At 36.1% G+C, this 14,537-nt stretch overlaps 1 protein-coding gene across 1 annotated transcript; it reads right to left on the reverse strand.

The window, feature by feature from the left end:
- Positions 1-1,564: 1,564 nt before the first annotated feature.
- Positions 1,565-14,325, reverse strand: LOC114306385 (dihydroflavonol 4-reductase). The gene is made up of 6 exons (XM_028251603.2): positions 13,972-14,325; positions 13,715-13,887; positions 12,459-12,653; positions 2,792-2,951; positions 2,512-2,704; positions 1,565-2,095 (listed from the first exon to the last, which is right to left on the reverse strand). The coding sequence occupies exons 1-6, from the start codon at positions 14,117-14,119 to the stop codon at positions 1,930-1,932; spliced, it is 1,035 nt and encodes a 344-aa protein (XP_028107404.2). The 5' UTR covers positions 14,120-14,325; the 3' UTR covers positions 1,565-1,929.
- Between the last annotated feature and the right edge of the window lie 212 nt (positions 14,326-14,537).

Raw genomic sequence — 14,537 nt, forward strand, 5'->3', positions numbered from 1 at the left:
AAAACCACATCTCATGCTTTTATCGTGTATATATTCTGTGTGTGGGACACATATTAGTTATATATTAATGAAGAGAAATATTACATGTGTTATTTTTAAAAAATAATTATAAATTAATATATATATTAATAATTAAAATTTTAATTTTTTCCATAAATATATGATTATTTTTAAAAAATTCCACTTACATAATTGCCCTTATTAATTACAATAATATATTTAATTAATATGTATTTATTGCTATATGAAATATGGGGAAAAGATACAATTTTTATCTCTAAGTACCCCGCATAATACCAAGGTTAATTCCCCAAAAATTTTACATATTAATTTTGGTGACACTAAATGCACAAATTAGTGTACTAACTAATGTGTCAACACTAGTTATAACATTATTATTAATTCCACTTGAGAGGGTAATTTTTGGGAAAAATTGGGCCGAGCTGCAAGTTGGGCATTGAAGCCCAAAACGCGAAGGACTAAGTAAGAAGGCCGTGAAGGTTACTCCGGCCCAGGAGAGCAATGTTACTCCGGCCCAGGAGGAGCGTAGTTACTCCGGCTGAGAGAAGTAAATGTTACTTCGGCTCAGGGATGTAAAGCTACTCCGGTATGGGGTGGCTTCTAGTTAAACCGATCTCCAAGATAGTCCGGTTATAAGTTGTTCCGGTCGAGATCGGTTGGAATGTTATTACTTGGTAGGGCGGTTCAAATGCACCACGGTTCGTGTATGGGAGAACCAATATATTGTGTGGCAAGAAGAACCGAACTACGGTTAGTATGGCCTATTCTACGGTTCGGCATAGCCAATGCTATTTCGGTCATGGGATAGTTCGGCCGAAGAGAAGACCATCCCACTTGGTTTAAGCAGTGGGGGAGGGTGTAAAAGGATAAGCATTATCCTTTGGAGTATGAATCCTAAGAGGACTCTGCATGGAGAAATACAAGTCCTACTAGGATTGTGCCGCGGGAAACTTATAAAAGCTCACAAGCATCACCTTGGAGGAGGTAATTGAACACAATCTTTCTGAAAACTTAGAGCTTTGTCTATTTGTCAAGTTATCTGACTTAGGCATCGGAGAGGTTTCCGGCACACACCCGCCGGCTAGCTCACGTTTGTGTTTTCAGGTGACAAAGCGACGTCGTACGGAGAAGCGTGGACTTGGTCAACAGGATTATACGAGGAGAATAATTTCTTCCCCGTACACCACTCATTAATCACACTACAAATCTCAAAAATTTCTTAAATTATGTCACATCGTTAATTGGTACATTAGTTAGTACATTAATTGGTACATATAACATTATTCTACTAATTTTAGTATTGAATATTAATGTATGTTTATCACTTTTCAGCTAGAAACAGTATAATAATAGTTTTTATCGATTGTTGAAAACTCTTGGTCACGTTTTGGCCCAACAAACGTAGAATTCTCATTCGGTCCCTAATTCCTATGGCAATTCGTTAGATTACCCACACCACATTTCTCAGCCCCAAATGCAAAAGAAACAAACAATGATAGATGACAATGATCATAGTTGTAGAAGCACCAACAAACAACACAAATTACAATAATGAATTATGCATTCAAAATTCTTACAATTAAAACACCGTGAACATTGAAATCTGCTTTTTAACAAAATGAGCCTAGTTCATTTGCACCTTATTAGGAGATCAATAATTCAAGTTGCTACAGACAAACCCACTCTTCCCAAACTACAGCTTCCAATATACCAATAAAAAAAATTATTTATTGACCTTATGCCTTGCCTGAATAGTAGTGCCTCAAATTTGGGGTTCAAAGCTCCACACCAACACCTTTCCCCAACTATAACATGTGATATTCCTCAATGTACTAATCTCTTTCTTCTTGTTATTGCCTTTTTGCCTTCTTATTTTCTAGTCCCTGTAAATGTCTCTGTCTGCAGTCTCTATAGAGATGGCATCTGCCCCTTTTCTTTGCAAGCTTCAATAGCTTCGGCACACAAATCCCCTGCATCACACTCATCAGAGTTGTATTTGAATTTGAATCCAAGGTCCAACAGTTTCTTAGATGGGCAAGGGATAGGCTTCAATGATTCATCAATGTCCTCAAATCTGTGCAAAGCTCAAAACATGAAGTTAGATATGAACTAATGATAAAAAAAATTAGCACAAGCAATACTATTGCTATGCACTCTTGAAAAATAAAATAAAATAAAAAAGAAACATTCGGACCAAATGATGTGACTCACACCAAACCAACTTTGAAATCTACACGACACACTTCATTTTCATATTACTTTTTGGCCTATTCGTTTTTTTTTTTTTTTTTCGTTTTTTTCTTTCTGTTTTTGAAAATTTTCTAAAAATAACCCACTTTTTAGGAATACCAAAATTAATTTTGCACAAAAGCAAAACGATATGAATATTATGGGTGTTTTTGAACTTTTACTATTTTGTTTTTGAAAACATAGAATTGTAAATGAAAACGAACAAAACAAAACAAGCCACTATCTTTCTCTTTCACGTACTTGGTCTGAATGTTGTACTCCGGGTATTTCTTGCTCAATGAGTTAGCAAGATCGAATATGGTAAAAGAGTGAGATGAGCAAATGTATCTTCCTTTAGCTTGTGGATGCTCGAACAAGTAGATGTGAGCGTTGCACACATCATCCACGTGTACGGCATGTCCTTGGGTCAGCATTGGGTAAAAAGCTTTATTTTCTACACAACATGTACCGTAAGTTATGTAAGTTATTAACAGGTAAGCTGTGGTGGCACCCAAAATATAGGGTTGAGAATAAAACATACTAGTGATTAAGGCAAGTGCCATTGAAGTGCAGGGAGGCTTGTATGGTGTAATGAATGGTCCAATCACACTACAGGGGTGGACGGTGATGAGATCAGGGCCGTTATCTTCTGCGAATTTCCATGCAGCTTTCTCAGCCTCTGTTTTTGCCACAAGATACACCTACTCGACAACGAAATCAGAAGTAAGATTATTGAATTGTAGTCAGAGACGGAAAAGTGTTGGACAATCTTCACTGTATTTAAAAAGATTTAATTCTGTTGTGTACAAAACAACAACAAGAATAAAAGAAATAGAGAAAAGGAGAGAATATGTTTGATTACAAAAATCAAACTCGAAATAAAAAATAAATAAATAAAAACAAAACAGATTTTATTTTGTTACAAAAACAAAATTAAAATCTGAATAAATAAACAAATAAAAATAACACTGAAAGTAATTAAATAACTTACTTGATTTAATTTCTTCGAATTATTTTTGTGATCAAGTCCAGTGTTTAACACTGTCTCCTTAAGACAGATTCGTCCTCTCCACGGTGCTTTCAGAATTCGGACGTCTATCTCCCAGGATGAAATGATCTTCCACAAACAATAGCAGCACTACTAATTGTTTGCCTTACGAACACACTTAGTGTTTACACTCTTTCTTTTGAAAATAAAATGCAGCAAGATGAAGAATAGAAAACAGAAGTGAAATACGAAATTTCTGAATGCAAACATCAAATGAGGGTGGTCCTATTTATAGATGTGAAGGTGGCTCTTCATTTTGAATTAAACAGGTATGTAGCTCTTGGTTTTGAATTGAACAGGTATCATACCTGTTGGGTTTTGAATTCAAACAGATTTGAATCAATTCAAACAGATAGTAAACCGGGAAGGGCCCTGTTTGGGTGTGCACTAATTCCAAAACAGTTTATTTCTGTTTGAAACCGGGAAGGGCCCTGTTTGGATGAACAAATAATCCAAACCAATTTAATTTGAATTATGGATTTTATTTTAATAAAAATAAAATTAAATTCAAATGTTTTTGGCCCAAAAAGATTAGAAGCCCAACCCAACCACACACCCGCGCCCAAGCCCAGGCCCAGCCCAGCCCAGCCCGCCCGACCGGACGGACGGCGGCGGCGGCGCGCGCGCGTGTGTGGTGATTTTTGGGTCCAATGGGTCTAGCCCATTTTGCCCATAACCTCTCCCTCTAAAACACTTGGGTACCCCTTGGGGCACACCCCAAGTATCTCACCCTAAGCTTTATAAACCCTTTCAAAACCTCCCACCAAATCAATGTGGGACAAGCCAATTTACAACCTTAAGAAATTTCCACCAAAACTCCATTTCCATGGAGCACACTTTGGCTTCAATTTCCCATTCACTCGGTAATGGTTTTGAGCAACCAAATATACCACGTGAATCACAACGCGGCATAGAACGCGTTACCACTTTGACCCGAGTAAATCGACACTCGGGGCCCACCTAAAAAATAGACCGAACTTAGGAAAAAATTCTGGTTTTATCCAGAATTTTATAACCATTCCAACAATCCCCCACATGAATGGAATTTGATGACAACGGAAATGCAACAAAATGCAGACTTTAACGAAAGAGTATAAGTCGAAAATATCTTGCATCAGGATAGGTAGTTTTCGGCTTTGAACCTTCCCTAGTGATAACCTATCGGACTTACTGGCTAACCAATGGACGCGATGCCTTGAATTGTTCAGCCGTTTGTGTAAGCCAAGACAACAGATTTCACACAAAATATCTTCTAACACATCGTGGTTCTCACTGTTGTGTTCATTTTGGCCTTGAACGCGCCTGGTTTTCATAAGTGTTTCTAGAGAATTTAGCCTTTGCATTCTCATAGAACCGGCCCCAGTTCAACACTCATATAGGTGATTCTTATTGTGAGTATCTCCTTATACTCGTCTTGATTTTATGCCTTAATCAAGATATAAGTAATCATTAAAAGCAAAGCTTATCCTTATACCCCTGCAGACAACATATGTTGCAGATATCACTCTCACCATAGGAATGGGTAGGAATTTTAATCCCTTGGTGATTTCTGGTGAGCCATACATAACTTAGTTGTCCCTTTGAACTTAGTTCTTGGGATCTCCAGTCATATAAGTAGGGTTACCATTATGACGACTCTTATGTAATAGGCTTTAATCCCATCCCCTTCGATGAACTATACACTAGCTCTTTTGTCAAACCTTTTGTTAACGGATCCGCAATATTCTCTTTAGATTTTATATAATCTATTGAGATTATTCCGTTTGACAACAATTGCCTTACGGTATTATGTCGACGACGAATATGTCGTGACTTACCATTATACATATGATTCTGTGCCCTGCCTATTGCAGATTGACTATCACAATGAATGCAAATAGCTGGCACAGGTTTTGGCCACATTGGAATGTCTTCTAAGAAGTGACGAAGCCATTCTGCTTCTTCACCTGCTTTGTCTAAAGCAATGAACTCGGATTCCATTGTGGATCGTGCGATGCAAGTTTGTTTCGTGGACTTCCAAGAAACAGCAGCGCCTCCTAAAGTAAAGACATATCCACTAGTGGATTTTGAATCTTTAGTATCCGATATCCAATTGGCATCACAATAACCTTCGAGTACTGCTGGATATCGAGTAAAGTTCAAACCATGATCACGAGTAAATCTTAGATATCTAAGAACTCGAATGATCGCTTTCCAATGGTCTTCTCCAGGGTTACTAGTGTACCTACTCAATTTACTTATAGCATAAGCTATATCAGGACGAGTACAATTCATTAGGTACATTAGGCTTCCAATGATTTGGGAGTATTTTAACTGAGACACTGCATCACCTTTATTTTTCGATAAATAAAGACTGATGTCTACAGGTGTTCTAGCTAAATTCAAATCATCCTTGATAAATTTATCAAGAATTTTCTCAATATAATGAGATTGAGATAATGCATATCCGTCAGATGTTTTAGTAATTTTCATTCCTAATATAACATCTGCGACCCCCATATCTTTCATATCAAATCTTTTGTTAAGCATCTGCTTAGTTGATTTGATCATGTTTTGACTGCTTCCAATGATAAGCATGTCATCCACATAAAGACAAACTATGACATATCCTTGGTCAGTGTTTTTTACATAGACGCATTTGTCACATTCGTTTATCTTAAACCCATTAGTAAGCATTGCATGATCAAATTTTTCATGCCATTGCTTAGGTGCTTGTTTTAATCCATAAAGGGATTTTACAAGTCGACAAACTTTCTTTTCTTGTCCTGATACTACAAACCCTTCGGGTTGTTCCATATAGATCTCTTCATTTAGATCACCGTTTAAGAAAGCTGTCTTAACATCCATTTGATGTATTTCTAAATTAAACAACGCTGCTATAGCAATAAGCATGCGAATGGATGTTATTCTTGTCACAGGGGAATATGTGTCAAAATAGTCCAGACCTTCCTTTTGTCTGTAACCTTTAACAACAAGTCTTGCTTTATACTTGTCAATTGAACCATCTGCTTTCATTTTTCTCTTGAATATCCATTTATATCCAAGAGGTTTAGAACCTGGTGGAAGATCCACCAATTCCCAAGTATGATTTTGCATAATGGATTCAATTTCATTATTAACAGCCTCTTTCCACAAAGGTGCTTCAGGACCTGTCATTGCTGCCTTAAAGCTTTGAGGTTCATTTTCTAACAAGTATGTCAGAAAATCTGGACCAAAGGATTTTGATGTTCTCGCTCTTTTACTTCGTCTTGGTTCATCATTAGTTAAATCCTGTTGGTCGAGACTATTACTAGTCTCTTGTGTTTGATTGTCATTAGTCTCTTGACTTTGTGTACAATCATAAGTTCTTTTCTGTGAACTTAATTCCTGTCCTTTCTTGTAAGGAAAGACATGTTCAAAAAACACAGCATTCCTTGACTCTATAATAGTGTTCACATTTATATCAGGTATATCTGATTTATAAGTCAGAAACCGATATGCACTACTATTCTGAGCATAACCAATAAACACACAATCTACTGTTTTTGGTCCTATCTTAGTCTTTTTAGGAACAGGTACTTCAACTTTTGCCAAACACCCCCACACTTTTAAGTATTTGTAGGAAGGTGGTCGACCTTTCCATAATTCATAAGGAATGCTTTTGGTTTTCTTGTGGGGTATTCTATTAAGAACATAATTAGCAGACAATATTGCTTCCCCCCACAAGTTCTGTGGTAAGCCTGAACTTAGTAACATGGCATTCATCATTTCTTTTAGAGTTCTATTCTTCCTTTCAGCAATTCCATTTTGCTGTGGAGAATAAGGGGCTGTAGTTTGGTGAATAATGCCATGTTGTGCACAAAATTCATTTAATGGTGCATCATATTCACCACCCCTATCACTTCTAACCATTTTAATGGTTTTACCAAGTTGATTTTCAACTTCTGTTTTGTAGAGTTTAAACATTTCTAAGGCTTCATCTTTACTTCTAAGTAAATAAACATAACAATATCTTGTGCAATCATCGATAAATGTTATGAAATACTTTTTGCCACCTCTAGTTTGAATAAACTTTAAATCACATACATCAGTGTGAATTAATTCTAGAGGTTCGGTTTTTCTTTCAACCGATTTAAATGGAGCCTTAGTTAGTTTCGCTTCTACACAAATTTCACATTTATGATTAGGATTAATTTCAAACTTTGGTATATAATCTAAACCAATTAATCTACGCAAAGCATCAAAATTCACATGTCCTAATCTACCATGCCATAAATTTGACTCAAGAATATAAACAAAAGATGTGTTATTCTTATTCATAGCAACTTTCGGTACAACTGTCATTACATTTAACTTAAAGAGACCATCACTTATGTATCCCTTACCAACATACATACCACTCTTTGTTAATACAAACTTATCAGACTCAAATACAAGCCTAAAACCATTTTTACTTAACAAAGACCCATAAACTAAATTCTTCCGGATGTCAGGTACATGTAGTACGTTGTTGAGGGTCAGTTCTTTCCCTGATGTCATCTTCAAGATTACTTTCCCTTGTCCAGCCACAGCAGAAGTAGAAGAATTTCCCATGAAAAGTTGTTCACCATTTGCAGCCTCATTGTAGGTAGTGAACATCTTCTTGTCCGCACATATGTGACGAGTTGCTCCAGTGTCAACCCACCACTCTTTGGGATTTCCAACCAAGTTAGCCTCAGACACCACAGCAGAGAGGTTGATGTCATTCACTCCGTCAGAGATGTAATCCAATTCTGTTACATTGGCCTGATTGGTGGTCTTCTTACTTGTACTTCCATGATTCTTTTTAGGGCGGCGGCAGTCAGAAGCTCGATGTCCAGTTTTGCCACAGTTATAGCATTTTCCTTTGAACTTCTTGCTACTATCGCCTTGTTTAGGACCATCTCCAGTAAACTTTCTCTTTTTGTTATGTGGTTTATGAACTTGTTCAACCACATTTGCCTTGGACTCAATGGGATTTTTCCCATTCCTCTTTTCAGCCTTTCGGTTATCTTCTTCAATTCTTAACCTTACAATCAATTCATCCATAGTCATCTCTTTGCGTTTATGTTTTAAATAATTTTTGAAATCTTTCCAAGCCGGTGGTAACTTTTCCACTAAAGCTGCGACTTGGAATGACTCGCTAAGAGACATACCTTCTGAATGAATATCATGCAAAATTATTTGAAAACTTTGAACTTGAGATATTACCGTTTGGGAGTCTACCATAACAAAGTCCAGAAATTTACCGACGACAAATTTCTTCGTGCCGGCATCTTCTGTCTTGTATTTCTTCTCCAAAGAATCCCACAATTCTTTTGCTGTTTTCAGAGGACTGTATACATTATACAGCATATTGTCAAGGCCATTTAGGATGTAGTTTCTACACAGGAAATCTGAATGTTTCCAAGCATCTACAGCGGCAACAACTTGCCGATCACTTTCACCCTCTTTAAGTGCTGGAGCCTCTTCATGGAGAAACCGGGCCAAATTAAGAGTTGTAAGGTAGAACAGCATCTTCTGCTGCCATCTCTTAAACTCGGTACCATTAAATTTTTCCGGTTTTTCTCCATGATGAACATGGTTCTGGATAGGGACCGATGTAGGTGTAACAATAGGAGTACCACTGCCAGATGCAGTTTCAGTTGTAGTAGCCATAATCTCTGATTACAAAAATCAGAAAATATTAAAACACAAATTAATTTTCTAGTTACTAAAACCAGAAAATAATTATAACAACAAAATAATTTTATTTTCCTTGTTACTAAAACTTGAAAAATAAAATATCACAAGAATTTTCTGTAATACCAAATAATATTCTGAATTGTTAATGACACCAGTATCGTACTACTAGTAGTTGTCAAAGAAAAGAGACAGTATATTACTACTATCTGTCAAATAGCATAAATCACTATTTGTTTTTCCAACCAGAATATTAATTTGAAAACACAGAAAATTAAATACAATGAAGATACCCAAAAAGGAGTCTGTCTTAAGATTGTTGGACAATCTTCACTGTATTTAAAAAGATTTAATTCTGTTGTGTACAAAACAACAACAAGAATAAAAGAAATAGAGAAAAGGAGAGAATATGTTTGATTACAAAAATCAAACTCGAAATAAAAAATAAATAAATAAAAACAAAACAGATTTTATTTTGTTACAAAAACAAAATTAAAATCTGAATAAATAAACAAATAAAAATAACACTGAAAGTAATTAAATAACTTACTTGATTTAATTTCTTCGAATTATTTTTGTGATCAAGTCCAGTGTTTAACACTGTCTCCTTAAGACAGATTCGTCCTCTCCACGGTGCTTTCAGAATTCGGACGTCTATCTCCCAGGATGAAATGATCTTCCACAAACAATAGCAGCACTACTAATTGTTTGCCTTACGAACACACTTAGTGTTTACACTCTTTCTTTTGAAAATAAAATGCAGCAAGATGAAGAATAGAAAACAGAAGTGAAATACGAAATTTCTGAATGCAAACATCAAATGAGGGTGGTCCTATTTATAGATGTGAAGGTGGCTCTTCATTTTGAATTAAACAGGTATGTAGCTCTTGGTTTTGAATTGAACAGGTATCATACCTGTTGGGTTTTGAATTCAAACAGATTTGAATCAATTCAAACAGATAGTAAACCGGGAAGGGCCCTGTTTGGGTGTGCACTAATTCCAAAACAGTTTATTTCTGTTTGAAACCGGGAAGGGCCCTGTTTGGATGAACAAATAATCCAAACCAATTTAATTTGAATTATGGATTTTATTTTAATAAAAATAAAATTAAATTCAAATGTTTTTGGCCCAAAAAGATTAGAAGCCCAACCCAACCACGCACCCGCGCCCAGCCCGACCGGACGGACGGCGGCGCGCGCCAACCACACACCCGCGCCCAGCCCGACCGGACGGACGGCGGCGGCGGCGGCGCGCGCGCGTGTGGTGATTTTTGGGTCCAATGGGTCTAGCCCATTTTGCCCATAACCTCTCCCTCTAAAACACTTGGGTACCCCTTGGGGCACACCCCAAGTATCTCACCCTAAGCTTTATAAACCCTTTCAAAACCTCCCACCAAATCAATGTGGGACAAGCCAATTTACAACCTTAAGAAATTTCCACCAAAACTCCATTTCCATGGAGCACACTTTGGCTTCAATTTCCCATTCACTCGGTAATGATTTTGAGCAACCAAATATACCACGTGAATCACAACGCGGCATAGAACGCGTTACCACTTTGACCCGAGTAAATCGACACTCGAGGCCCACCTAAAAAATAGACCGAACTTAGGAAAAAATTCTGGTTTTATCCAGAATTTTATAACCATTCCAACAAAAAGTTGATGCCTTGTAGCTAATTGTAGGGGATGAAAAATCACACTTACTTGTTTGATAATGTGAACCCAATGGAAAAGTCTCGAGTGTGAGATGCACAAAAGTAATTAGAACTCGGTCCGGGAGAACTCACACACTTCAGTTAATCCACCATCAAAGATGAGATACCAATAGAGTTTGAGTAGTGAATAATTGCATACCTCAACCTTTGAGAGTCTAGATGTATATAGATTAGTTTCCCTTAGATGAGAAAATCATTATTGGAATAAGTCCTAACTTACCTAGCCATTCTCTATGAAATACCTAGCTAGATTGTTTGGAAGACCTCTAGAAGGAATATTCCATAGCATATCCTTGGGATATGGGACGTAACTCGACTAGGTATTTTCTATCAAATATCTAGCTCGATTGGAGGGCCTGAAGGAAATATTCCACATCATATCCATGGGATGGGAGCTTTTAGAATGGCTTGCTCACCAAGATAAACTCATCTATATTTATATACCTAGACACCAAAGGTTAAGGTATGCCACCATTCATTACACAACCTCTCCGTGGATACTCTCTTTATAATGGTGGACTAAACACTAATGATGGTTGCTTTTGTAGATCTCGTATGTGGAATGGGTCCGGTCTTCTTCTACATTGAGTTTTTATCATCAACAAGCAGGGTATGATTTTTCTTCCAATTCACTAATGTTCTACACAAGTTGATCCGCAAACAATGAAGTTTTCTTGTTTAAAACAACCTGGGTTCATATAGTCAAATGTTTGTACCCTGTCTGAAATATTGCTGGAGTTGTCATTCTTTTTGGTAGCAGTAGTTTGGATGTTAACAGGCCGGCCGTGAGAGTAGGCAAGAGAAGTCTACTGGCTTGTTTGGTTTGTTTTTGGGAAAAAAATTTGGGAAAAATTTTCTATAAACAAATTTTCAAGAGAAATCAAACCAAACAAATTTTTTCAAAAAAAATTTCAAAATTTTGTTTAGTTTGTTTCTTTTCAAAATCACTCTCTCTCATACACATCAAATCAATCACTTTTTTTAAAACTCTCTCCCCAAAATAATTTTCCAAAATCATTTTTGAAAAAAGATAAACCAAACAAGTTTTCGTACTTTTTATTTCAAAAATTACTCTACAAACACAGACCAAACAAGCCCTACGTCTTGGGCCTCCAAATTAGGGCTGAAAATAGAGGCCCCAAATATAATTTTGTGTTTTAGATATAAAAAAAAAGGTCCAAATACTATAAGACCAATTGAACATGTGGCCCAAAAAAAAAAGCAACAAGACTAGATTTTTTTTTTTTAAGTACTTGTAATGATTGTTTTCTATTTTAATATATGAAATTAAATTTTTGTTTATACTTTTAATGATTTTATGTGCAAGTAAATTTTTTTGTAGTTACAAACAAATAAAAAAATTGTAACTTATCGTTTTATCCATGAACTTTTTTTCTTTTTTTTCAATGCAAGAGGACTCCATTTCCAAAGTTTACCTTTGGGACCCTAAATCTCTGGGCCGGCCCTGGATGTTAATTTATGGGGATATTAAATTGAATGGAATGGGTATTAAATTTTTCAAAAAAATTTAGAGAGACAAACTTACATAACTTAAAAATATTCTTAACTAATACTTACTAAAATAAAAGTGTCTTCGAAACTTTGAAGACGGTCGCTAGAGTTTCTTTGAAATGCTTACCAACTAACAGTTCTTCTAGGAACATGACCAGTCCTAAAATTGCACACAACCTTCTCACATGAGTGAAGGACTCAAAAAAATTAAGATCAACCTTCTCATGTGAGAGGGTTTGTGTCTTATCTTACCCATGCAAACATCTTGCGAGCCCTGCAGAAATCCACATCGGTCCAAATACTCTCATCATATTGGGAAGGGGGTTTCTGTTGGTATTCAATAGTTGCCATGGTTGATGTGTATATGATCCTCTTCACAGTCTTGGCCTTGCAGCATGATCTCATTACGTTCAAAACCCCATCTACCGTCGGTTTAATATACTCATTCTGCCCACAACGACAACAACAATAATCTCAATTTTCAAGTCATTGTGAATTTTCAATTTCAGTCGTGGTACTGAAACAGACTAGCAATAGAAATAATCTGATTAGGTATGAGCACAAAGGCCTGCACTCATTGGTCATTTTTTGGATATATGAAGTTAGTCCTACCATGTGGCGTTGTTTATGGGATTAGGATTCTATGTGATGAATTTTTCGCAATGATTTTGTTGTGGTAATTGAACTGCTTATGTTTAAAGTAAACACAAAATTAGGTTGTTTTAATATATATGTGTGGCTTAATGTCATTTTATTTCATTTTAACTAGAACGGTTAAATTTATGTATTTTGCTTTTGCGCATGCGTCCAGTATTGTTTTCGGTGTAAAATTTTCCGCTAAGCTATTGGTTGAAAGTAGCACATAAACAATGTAATTAGTGGGAGTAATTTAAAGTCTGATTAATAACAAGGAAGCATATGTAAGATTTAATAATACATGTAACCATAATAATAACGCGGAATTAAACTTTACAGGATCTTGAATTCAATACAATTCAAAAATAAAACGAACCTACCCTTGTCGGCCATTGAATTAGAAAAGTTGAGAAAATACCCCTAATAGTTGAACCTTTAATTCTTAGCTCACTTTCTTCTCTACGTCTCTCTTAATTAGGATGACTATAAAATTTAGAGGGATGGAAAAATATTCATGATATGACAAGGAAGTCACCCATCCTCATATGAGAAGAGAGAAAATGGTCAGATAAACTCAATCAGAAAAATTTTTAACCATTGTTTCCTCTATATCTTAAAAGAGTAATTATATTAAAATTCTAATTAGTGAACTTTATATCAAATCTTGGCTTTATCTAATTTGTGGAATCCAAATAAATTAAAATATGTAGATATATATAGACTATTGGGTCACACTAGAAAATAAATCCAAAAGCATATCCATTAACTAACTCGGACGGGCGCTTGAGAGTAAAATAGTTGCTCATATAAATATGCAGCAGGTGAGGAGTTTTTTCATGCAAGTGGTGAGCAATTTAAAAAAATACATCTACCTCAGGGTCCATGACAAAAACGAAATTCATGGGAGTGGCAACGTGGAAGACACCATGACAGCCTTGAATGGCATCGTCAAAGCTTCCATCTTCATCGAGATCTGCCTTCCACAAGCTGAGGTGTGTGGTAGCATTGGGCAAGTCCAAGAGATGCTTAACCTTGTCTGTGTTATCTGCAATTCAACCACCATTTCATAACAATTAAGAAAAAGGAGGAAGAAACAGAGAGAGGAATTTCAGAAGGCGATATTGGAGACCAGGATCGCGAACTGTGGCTCGGACATAGTAGCCACGTTGAAGAAGACGCATAACGAGCCATGAACCGATGAAACCTGAAGCTCCGGTCACGCACACGGTGGTTCCACCACCACCACCATAACCATTCTTCACTTCCACTACTTCCATTGCGAGAGAGAGAGAGAAGTTGAGAAGTTTAGGGGTATTCACTGGTCATCAGTTTGCTTTTATTCATGGTTGCAGAGCCACGAGGACAAGGCCTCCAGAAGCGTGGCCAGGAATCAAGATCCTCTCCTTCACTTTTTTCCTTAATTTCTTACTTGTTGGGTTATTGAACTTAATTTTGGACCTAATTTTGATGATATGAATCGTTCACATTTTAAGATTTGTTGAGTATATTATATTTATAAAAAATTAAGTTGATTAGATATCAGAAATTACGTGTTCGGATCATCAAATTAAAAATTATTTTTTTAAAAAAATTAATAAACAGTTTTTCGAACATATGCTTTCTGATATCTGATTAACTTGATTTTTTATAAGTATGATATATCTAATAAATTTTAAAATATACAAAAATGTTTCA

This window comes from Camellia sinensis, chromosome 3, assembly GCF_055761805.1.
Source record: "Camellia sinensis isolate YWXY chromosome 3, ASM5576180v1, whole genome shotgun sequence".
NCBI classification, from domain to species: Eukaryota; Viridiplantae; Streptophyta; class Magnoliopsida; order Ericales; family Theaceae; genus Camellia; species Camellia sinensis.

Coding starts and splice junctions, on each gene's coding strand:
- LOC114306385 (XM_028251603.2), bottom strand. CDS start 14,119: ATGGAAGTAGTGGAAGTGAAGAATGGTTATGGTGGTGGTGGTGGAACC. Junction 12,654..13,714: donor TTTTTGTCATGGACCCTGAG/GTAGATGTATTT, acceptor CGTTGTGGGCAG/AATGAGTATATTAAACCGAC. Junction 2,952..12,458: donor CTCGCAAGATGTTTGCATGG/GTAAGATAAGAC, acceptor GTTGTCGAGTAG/GTGTATCTTGTGGCAAAAAC.